This window comes from Primulina eburnea, chromosome 2 (genome assembly GCF_022965805.1).
Source record: "Primulina eburnea isolate SZY01 chromosome 2, ASM2296580v1, whole genome shotgun sequence".
In the NCBI taxonomy this organism is placed as follows: domain Eukaryota; kingdom Viridiplantae; phylum Streptophyta; class Magnoliopsida; order Lamiales; family Gesneriaceae; genus Primulina; species Primulina eburnea.
This window is the reverse complement of record NC_133102.1, coordinates 41,323,435-41,333,903: the sequence shown is the minus strand read 5'-3', so window position 1 is coordinate 41,333,903 and position 10,469 is coordinate 41,323,435. Positions and strand designations below refer to the sequence as shown.

General features: G+C 32.8%; 1 protein-coding gene across 2 annotated transcripts; it reads left to right on the top strand.

Annotated features, from left to right (window-relative positions):
* Window positions 1–3,618: 3,618 nt before the first annotated feature.
* Window positions 3,619–10,283, top strand: LOC140823225 (stomatal closure-related actin-binding protein 1-like). 2 transcript variants are annotated; one of them, XM_073184437.1, is made up of 13 exons: window positions 3,619–3,797; window positions 4,748–5,041; window positions 5,248–5,376; window positions 5,969–6,061; window positions 6,888–7,028; window positions 7,353–7,421; window positions 7,662–7,745; window positions 8,369–8,549; window positions 8,698–8,814; window positions 8,902–8,960; window positions 9,117–9,251; window positions 9,696–9,845; window positions 9,971–10,283. In XM_073184437.1, the coding sequence occupies exons 1-13, from the start codon at window positions 3,738–3,740 to the stop codon at window positions 10,013–10,015; spliced, it is 1,557 nt and encodes a 518-aa protein (XP_073040538.1). In that variant the 5' UTR covers window positions 3,619–3,737; the 3' UTR covers window positions 10,016–10,283. The 2 variants fall into 2 exon arrangements, with proteins under 2 accessions (XP_073040538.1, XP_073040539.1); XM_073184438.1 differs by having other exon boundaries at window positions 3,619–4,096.
* The last annotated feature ends 186 nt before the right edge of the window (window positions 10,284–10,469 follow it).

Below are 10,469 nucleotides of genomic sequence, written 5' to 3'. Positions count from 1 at the left end.
TTATTTTGAGTTGTTCTAGAGTTCGTTTGGGTTGTATAACTATCATTTGTTAGTTGTTTCCGCTATTATCTCTGATTAGTAATTATTAAGTTAATTGCATGCTTAGTTTTCAATTAGTAGGTGATTCTGGAACGGGTCACTACAAACCATAAGTTCCATTTGTTGACGCTATATATTTTTTTAGGCAAAAACTTGTGTGAGACGGTCTCACGGATCGTATTCGTGAGACGGATCTCTTATTTGGGTCATCCATGAAAAAGTATTACTTTTTATTATATTAGTATTACTTTTTATTGTGAATATGGGTAGGGTTGACCCGTCTCACAAATTAAGATCCGTGAGACGGTCTCACATGAGACCCACTCATTTTTTTTAAGTGGTTGTTCATTACATATTGATTATATGTAAGAATAGACAACAATATCAAGTCATATAAGACCAGACAATAATATCGACTAAAAAGTTTGTTCATTACATTGATTATAATGTTATGCTAATCCAATTGTATCAAAATTATATTTTTATAAAAATGAAATAAAATATTGTATGTAAACTTTTGAGTGAAAATTATAGTAATAATCAGCTCATTTGAGTTGAGTCTCTTTCAAACTGAAAATCATATCGTTGTATGTTTAATTTCAATTAAATGAACTAAATTTAATATCAATCAACGCCACCAACCTATTCTTGGGACCCTTTATAGGTGAACGAATATTTTAGTCTAATGTAGTCATTTGAGGACAGTTCGTTCCTATTTTATTTACGCTATTGTATCGACGTATGCGTTATGTATTTATATAATTTTTTTATGAGATTGATTTTGATTCATATTCAAATTAAATAATATCTTAATGATAAAAACTAACAAGAGATCATATTATAATTTTAATAATTTTAAATTATAGAATAATAAAAATAAAAGTCAGACCAAAACACCGAATTTGTCAGTATTAATTATAGGCAAAAACTTGTGTAAGACGGTCTCACGGGTCGTATTATGTGAGACGGATCTTTATTTGGATAATCCATGAAAAAGTATTACTTTTTATGCTAAGAGTATTACTTTTTATTTTGAATATGAGTCGGGTTGACCCGTCTAACAGATTGTGATCCGTGAAACGGTTTCACATGAGACCTCACTATGTGAAAAATGACATTTTACTTCGCCAGACGTTACTTCGGCAAATATAAATTACGAAGTAATACGTTACCAATAACTTCATTAATAACACAAGCGAAGTAAAATAATATATTTTACTTCGGATGTTTAAAAACACGGGCTTCACTATATTTTTTTTTTATATTTTACTTCGGCATATCAATTTTGATGAAGTAAAAAATAATGAAAATGCGTTGTAGCGAAGTAAAAAGATTAAACCATGCGACGGTTTTTATAAACCGTCGCTAAATGTAGCGACAGTTTAAACAACCGTCGCCAAATTTAAAATCGGCGACAGTTTACTTTAACCTGTCGCTAATTTTAGCGACGGTCAAATAAAAACTGTCGCCGATTTAAAATTTGGCGACGGTTAAATAAAACCGTCGCCATTTTAAAAAAAATTACACACCGCGTATATTTCTCTCCATTTAAACCGTCGCCGATTCAAATTTTTGCGACGGTTTTTAATAAAATTGTCGCCAGTTTCAAAAAAATTCATTCCCGCCTATTTTTCCCTCCATTTTCTTCCACCACTCTCTATAAATACTTACAAATTCTCTCCAATTTCTTCCACTTCACTTCACTACAATTAAAATTTTTTCTCACTTACACGATTTTACAACTTCACAACACTTAAAATTTAAATTTCTGACACGATTTTACCACTTCACAATACTTAAAATTTTTATCTCTTACACGATTGTACCAATTAATAACACAGATTTATTAAATTATTAAATTTTTTTATTTTACCGCACTTATTAATAAAACAGATTTATTAAATTATTTAATTTTTTTTTATATTACCGAACAAATTAGCGACGGAATTCATACAAAGACCGTCGCTAGGTAGCGACAGTTTCTAACATGAATTCCGTCTCTAATTAGCGACGGTGTGTAACATGAATTCCGTCGCTAAATTTAGTAATTTAGTTACACGAAAACCGGCCAAAGACTTCAGTACCAAAGACTTCAGTATTTTCAATCATACAACTTCGGTTATTGTATGAAGTAAAAGGTCATCTATTACTTCACGTCCATATACTTCGGCACTTAACTACCCTATTACTTCAGATAATATCCGAAGTAAAAAGCCTTTTTTCACATAGTGCCTACTCTTAATTATGATAATAGATATATTTAAATATATTTTTAGATATCAATTAATAAAGTAAAAAATCTTAAAACAACGTGATTATAAAATTAGAATTAAATGTAACATGGTAAAACTTGGATTTAGATAATCTGTTGTGTTAAAAACACAACATCATGTGTTGTGTAATTTTTGTAGGAGATTATCAGCTCATTTCATTTCATCTATAGAATTTTAAATGTATTTGACATCATGTAAGATCCAATCATCTTGTGTAAAAAAATCCACAATACTTATTGATGTGTTTTTTAACACAGCGAATGACTCAAATCCGTAAAACTTGAATCATACTCAAAATGATATCATTTGCACCAAATGTCGTCTAAAGGAAAAATATTTCTACTATTGAATTATCTTTCTTAAATAAATTTCTCGATGGTTCGAACATTGCATACAATTTTTTTTTTTTTTTGTAATCTTTTTGACACACGAAAAGCCGAATTATAAAAAGGGTTAAGGATGATGATTTGGCTCTACGCACGAATCGAATTCAAACCAATTAGCAATTAATTTTTTTTCTTCCGATAATTAAAATATAGTTTGACAACATGTATATCCCACGTAAACAACATTCACGATATCTCACTCTCATTAAAATATATTTAACCATATAATTAGTAAAACTATGAATTGGTCCCTTAAACATCCATTCGATCTCAAATTATGCTATAGTTTTATTATATTATTATTCGTATATTATTATAATATCTATTAAATTATCCTTTTCAAAATAACCTAATACATATATGTGTATTTATATATACAGTTTTGATATCATGCACATTTTTATGTGAGTATCGATAATGTGACACTCACTTATTAGACTTACATTTTGTTTATGTTTCGTCGCATCTAATAAATAGATGTCACCTCATCGGTATTCACGTAAGTGTACATGATGTGTGTGAGACATATTTAAACTACACACACAATATATAAGTATATATGAGTAGGTTTTCTGCAAGACTATTCCATGGATTTCAATCCATAATATGATTCGACTCAATATTTTTCAAGGGTCAGATCGATTCTGGTAAAAGATATGTAAACCAGTATTTTTAGAACTAGACCAGACAAACAGGTTTGACAGGTTCGATCAGACACAGATTTGGTCTGAGCACTAGTCACGGTTCGATCCGAAACACCTTGAAAACCATTTTAGAGATCAATAATCTGTTCGAACTATTGAATTTTTTTATTTTATTTTATTTTATATTTTTTTACGGTGGATGTGTGTGGTCATGAAGATACTGGTTTAAGAGTAATATATTTATATATAACAATAATTAAAACTTTAATGCTACACCAGATCAAATTATCATCTGTCAATGGGAAACTTGCTTCCCTCTTCAAATAAAAGACAAGATTTCATTTTTCTTGTTTATTTTTTGATATCGCTGAAAGTAATTTTCTCCCACGAAAGAAATGCTTGATTGTTCAAATGGGATGCCGAAAATTTCCCAAAAGAGGCAGCAGATCGACGCTGTATGAACGTATATTTTTATACATACACGTATTCACGCAGGGACAAAGGCTGCTCCATAGATGCATTACTGTGTGTTGACTGTTTGTGTAAATGGTGTATGTATATATATAAGTATTTAGAGAGAGAAAGAAGTTGGTTTTTCTTTACTTTCATTGGCTTTTTGTAAAAGCAAACAATACCTTCTCTCACTCCCATTTGCTTCATCTCTCTACATTAAAACCCCGTTGCAGTTCATTCGAGTTCTTTCGAGTAATACTTTTCGAGGGTTATTATCAACCAGTTTCTTTGATCTGGTCTGGTGAGTGTAATTTATATATTTATTTGGTTGTGTTTACTGTTTTTTTAATCTCAGTTATTGGTTGCTCTTTGTCTAGGAGTTCAAACGGTTGTTAGGTTTTTATCAACTTGTTTTTTTTTGTTTTCCTTTTGTTTTTAGTCAATAATGTTTCTTGGGCAATCGCTAATTATGATGTGTTTACTAATTTCATGTAGGTTCGGCTATTCTTTATTGTTTGTATGGCTATTCTTTTTTGTTTCATGTAAATCTGCATTTATTATAAATGTAATGATTTATTACCCTCTCGCCCCTCGAAAGCATGTTTAATTTATTAAGACAGGGTAAGAATGCTTATGTTGTGTTGTTAATTTAGTTTATGGCATTTCAGGCTGTGGTTTTGCTGTCAATTTTCGGATGATTGATTGATGTTGGTACCTTAAATTCTTCTTTTACGCTTAATGATGTGGTCAAATGCCATCTTATATGTTTTTTCCGAGTTTCAGACTCCTTATGGCAACTTAGACTCACACCCAGAAATTCGGGGTTGAGAAATTGTTTGTGGTTTACTATAAATTTTTTAGGGTACATGTGGAATAATACCAAGTTACCCTACGCGCAAAAGGTTTTTTATGGTTGATACTAATGATTTGTTATACCGACTGCTGGTGATAGGAAAATTTAATTATGACAAGGTTTGGCAGAGAGTTTAGTTACACAATGCACAAGGAGGCTATCTCTCCTGTATCAGCCGATGTGGTTTTTGCCTCTACTCGGTTTCCAAAGTATAAAATTGGAGCTAACAATCAGATCGTGGAGGTCAAAGAGGATACAAATGTGTTGTCTATGAAAGAAATGGTTGCACGAGAAACTGCTTTGTTGCTGGAGCAGCAGAAACGCCTCTCAGTGCGAGATCTTGCCAGCAAATTTGAGAAGGGTTTGGCTGCTGCTGCAAAGCTGTCTGATGAGGTTTGATTTTGATTATGCTCTGGCATTTTTTAAGTTTACTTCAAAGATTTTCAACATCTGAGAGAGTATTGATTTCATCATGTTCACTGTTTTGACATGTATTGGCCATTGAGTTCAATGAATAATCTGTAATATTAAGAAAGTGATAAGCGTGTCTATTTAGATTGTCCCAAATTTAGATGTCATTTCTTAATGGGTGGTTCCAGGCAAGACTAAAAGAAGCAGCTTCATTGGAGAAACATGTGCTTCTGAAGAAGCTCAGAGATGCACTTGAAGCTTTGAGAGGACGTGTAACGGGAAAAAACAATGATGATGTGGTGGAAGCAATACTTATGGTTAGTTTGATGGTTTTCTCCCCTTCACATCTATTACCTTTCTCTACTATCACTATTGTTTACCCATTGCCATACCAAATATGTACTAAAATATAGCTTTATTTGTTTTTAATTCTCGACTTCAAACTACCTTCCTCCCAGAGAAAACCGGAGTATCATTAAAATTTAAAATCCTGTGTAAAAATTTGCTACTTGAATCAGCTGTAAAAATCCTATGTGAGATTCAGCTACTTGAAGTAGTTGTTGTACCTTATAGTATCTCTTATATTATGTTCTATCCAATATCATCCACTTGATAATGGATGAATAAACGCTTGCTGAGGTGATAAGCTTACTGATTGTTTCAGTCACCTTTTGACTTCTCGTCCCAATCATATGTAAAATGGTAGAAGATAAGAAATCTTGTCAGATTTCATGTGGTTGGAATATTTAATCCAAGACGATACTCTTCAGATGCATTACATCTGTCACTTTTTGGTTTTATTGTGTAGAGAGATAGTAATCTCTCACTTGGTATATGCCGCTTTATTTTTGGATATTTCTAGTAAATCTTCCCCACTTGTCCCATTTCTCAACTTTTTCATATTGATAGGTTGAAGCTCTAGCAGTTCAATTGACTCAGAGGGAAGGAGAGCTAATTCAAGAGAAGGCGGAAGTTAAAAAGCTTGCGACTTTTCTGAAGCAGGTAAAATTAATATCTGTGGATTTCTTCCAAAAAAAGAAAAAAACTAATATATTTGGTATCTTAAAAAAATGGTACTGCTACATATGTTTTTTCATGGCACGTCTTTCTTTTTCCTCTCCCAAATCCTTGGCATGAAAAACGAAAATTGAATTTCACGTTATCTTGAACAAACTTCATATTATTGATGATATAGAGCCTATCTTCAGTTTTTTTTAATTAGTTCAGTAATTTTTTTTTTACTGTAGTTATCATCATTGGATGCTGTTGCGACATTTACAATGTACAATTAATATATTACTATTTTTTTTTTTTACTATAGTTGTCACCATTCAATGTTGTTGCGATATTTACAAAGTAAAAGTAATATATTTTTATCAGTTTGGTTTATATATTCTTTCCTAATATGCAAATTTTGTTTTGTTGCAAAATAACGATGTGGTCTATTGCCATCTCAAAACTATGTCGCAGTTAGACTATATTGGTCATTGGCTCATTGTTATTCTTTTAATTTTCTTTACTTTTATATTCAGGCTATTTGCATCCAATATCTTTCTTGTACTACTGTTTTTACCTAATGTTATCTTTGGCGATTTGCTGTCTCTTCCCTCACTCATTGCTAAAAGTATCTTTTATTAAAGTTCGATGCACTTAGGAAGATATTGATAACAATATTAAAAGAGACATAATTTTATTAATATTTATTGTCTAAAACTGTGATCCACTCTCACGTGTATTTATGCATGTGATTTGAACGTTGGATTATATGGGATAAAGGTTTTTGTGTGTCATCTTTCTTGTTCACTTCCTAAAAAAATTTATCCAACAGGCTTCAGAAGATGCTAAAAAACTCGTGGATGAAGAAAGATCTTTTGCCAAAGCTGAAATTGAGAATGCAAGAGCAGCAGTCCAGAGAGTGGAAGAAGCTCTTCAGGAACATGAACGCATGTCACGAGCGTCAGGAAAGCAGGTCCAATTGAAATTCTTCTGTTTATGTCCATCTCCATGTGGTTGTGTTTATCTACTCCTTGATCTTACTGTTTTAGCATTCATTTGAGTTTGAGATCTATATATTCATGTACTAATATATAAGATAGTCTTCCTGCTGTTTTTCTTTTTATTTATTTCTTGTTAGACTAGTTCAATGGATACATGTGATTATTTGGAAAATACCTTTTATGCCATGAAACATTTTGCATATCCCATGTTTCAAGAATTTACAGTGTTAATGCTGGTCAGTATGTGCATAGTTTTGCTGTATAGGTTGACCTGCCGCTTTAGTTTCTATTATCAGGACGTGGAAGAATTGATGAAGGAGGTGCAAGAGGCTAGGAGAATCAAAATGTTGCATCAGCCTAGTAGGGTAATAATATACACATGCCACATTTTATTCTAAGATAAAGCCATCATATATTTGACCCGCTCTTGTAGAGGTGTCATTGGTTGATTCTTTTTTTATTACTACGGGAAACATTAAAACTATAACGGCATTATGGTTAATATTCTAAAATTTATACCTTTAAATCATTATATGTGGAATCTAAAATTTTGCCACATTCATCTCATATTCTCATGTGTATCATAAGACACATCGCTTTTGCAGGTCATGGACATGGAACACGAGCTTCAAGCATTGAGAGTTCAACTTTTACAGAAGGCAAAGCACTCACTGCAGCTCCAGAAGGAGGTCCTCTCTTGTTCTGCATGTATTTTCACCTTTCATTTATGTTGAGTTCAACTTGGTATACTTTTTTATTCTACGATAAATTTGCTACAAGAATCTCATGTGGTAAGCTATAAAAATACTGCGATTGAAAACTGGTCGTGCATTCTGTGCGGTTTAACTTTATAAGTAACAGAAATCACTGTTCATGTGAATGTCTTCAGATGTTTAGGCAAAATTTACCCTTTTTTTAAAATTAATATCGTTCTTAAAATGGCATACAAACGTTGCACCTTGATGGAAAATAATCAAATTGGATAAATCCAACTTTGGCCTGTGATTAACGAAAACCATTTAATATCTTTATACTAGGATAAGGACAAATTTTATGTTGTTCCTTTTGCCCGAGTAAAATGCATAAAAGATCAGATCGGGGTTATGATTAATTTCTCTAATATTCTGATTAAATATAACTATATTGACTGTGAGATGCAAAGTCATCATTTGCATATTAACAAATGGTATTTGACATTCTTTTGAAGATATTCTATTTGTCTTGGTTGTTGTTCCGTACTAATTGATAGACATTCACTAATGGTAATAGATACAAAAGCTTATTGACTCTTTTCTTGCTTGAATATTCTCAGCTGGCAGCTAGTAAGAAGGGCGATAAAAATGCAGCCCATTTGTATGATATAGATGGTATTGAGACACTGGGTTCATATTTACGGATATATCCATGTTCTGAAAGTGTTCCTGAACTTTCAGAATGTTCAATACAGTGGTATCGTTCAACAGCAGAGGGTGACAAGAGGGAGCTTATAACAGGTATCTACTTTGCTGCAAGTGATTGAACTTTTGTAGTTAAACACGCATGTACATGAACTAATACGTCGCATTTTCTTGTCAAAAATGCATCACTCTTTATTCTTACAGTTTTTATAGTTTTTATGTTACAATGCTTTTCTGAACACAGGGGCCACAAAATCTGTATATGCTCCAGAGCCCTTTGACGTTGGAAGAATACTGCAAGCTGATATTTTAATTGATGGTCAGACAGTAACTGTAATGACTTCTGCTCCTGTAGATCCTGGTCTGTTAGCATGTACCTATTCACTCTTAAAGTTAGTTTCGACTTGGTTTCTCTCGTTAAAACATGGAATTGGTTCTTCTTATCCAGCTGCAGGATTGGGAAACTATGTGGAAGCATTGGTTCGAAGGCATGACACTGAGTTCAATGTATGCATTTGTTGTCAACTATACAAGTGTTAGCTGTTATGTGATTTGTTTTATCCATAGAATCTTGTTTGCTCCAATGTGAACATGACACGGGGAATTTTCTTGTATTTTTTTGCATTACACGTCCCCACTTGTGTTCGAATAAATGCTTTTCAGGTTGTCATAATCCAGACAAATGGAGCAGATAATCCATCACAGTCTATCCACGTACTTCATATCGGAAAGATGAGAATAAAACTTCGCAAAGGGAAAACTACGATGGCCAAGGAGTATTATTCCAATTCAATGCAGGTACTCGACCCAACTCAAGAAAGCATGTGTATATCATATTCACATACAGTTCTCTTCCAACAGAAACAACTTATACACAATTGTTGAATATATGAAGGGATTAAAAACCAAATAAAAATAGAGTAATATTAATATTGAACACTTTACGCATCCGAGTCCACAAATTTGTCTTAGATCTGGGTGGTAACAATTGCTCTTACCGTGTTGTGTGGTTGCCTATGTGGAACATCAATTAAACATGGTGCTTCTTCTGCTTTATGGCTTAGAAGATTTGAGCTGGGATCAATAACAAACATTTGGCCATACACTTAGTTTTAGCCCCAAGTAACAAGGAAGAAGTATTCTACTGTCATGGCATGTTATTGTTATGTGTTCACCTTCTTTCGAATAATAACATGGACGTTTTGGAACAGTTGATGATAAAAATTTTCTTTTTGTCTTCAGCTTTGTGGAGTAAGAGGTGGCGGAAACGCTGCAGCTCAGGCAGCATACTGGCAGGCCAAGTCAGGGCTGTCCTTCGTATTAGCATTTGAATCAGATCGAGAAAGAAACGCAGCTATCATGCTTGCAAGAAGATTTGCATTCGACTGTAATGTAAGTATAAAAAATCTTGACAATTGGATTCAAAACAAGATTCTTCTTCTTCTCTTACATTCCTGTTTTGTCTGCACAAAAGTAGCGCGAAACTGGAATATACTGGTAATGTTCTTTTTTCCCAGATTATGTTAGCTGGACCAGACGACAGATCGGCTGCAGGAAAATGACATACCTTTCTTGTATACAAAAACTTAACTGCAATACTTGCTAGTGTTGATTGTATTATCACATTACGTTTCTTGAATGTGATCTTGTGTCAGTTGCTAGGCCTGTTTTTCCAGTTGCCTTGATCCGTTTTTTTCCCTTCTTTTGTCTTTTCAATCCGAAATCGTTTTAGTTTGCATGGTTTTTTTTTTTAAGGCTGATCGTGTTGGTCGTGTATGTAATGTTTATTGCACTATTATTTGTCATCCGTGAGGAAATATTTGCGTGATATTTCTTTTTTATTGATTATGTCGCCTTCTCTCACGTCTCGAGATCTATTAATATAGTCGAAAATATGAAATGTTCGAGTTCGAGATTCTCCAACTAAAAAAAGGAAATGAAAGATTATACGTTTAATTTTTTTTTTTTTATCGATATAATTTAGGATCCAAGTAAAGTTTTATTTTAAAAGTTAAT

Excerpts from the sequence above, each read along its gene's own strand:
- LOC140823225 (XM_073184437.1), top strand. The coding sequence starts at position 3,738 with ATGCTTGATTGTTCAAATGGGATGCCGAAAATTTCCCAAAAGAGGCAG. Across the intron at positions 7,029-7,352 it reads CACGAGCGTCAGGAAAGCAG|GACGTGGAAGAATTGATGAA; the intron begins GTCCAATTGAAA and ends TTCTATTATCAG. Across the intron at positions 9,846-9,970 it reads GATTTGCATTCGACTGTAAT|ATTATGTTAGCTGGACCAGA; the intron begins GTAAGTATAAAA and ends CTTTTTTCCCAG.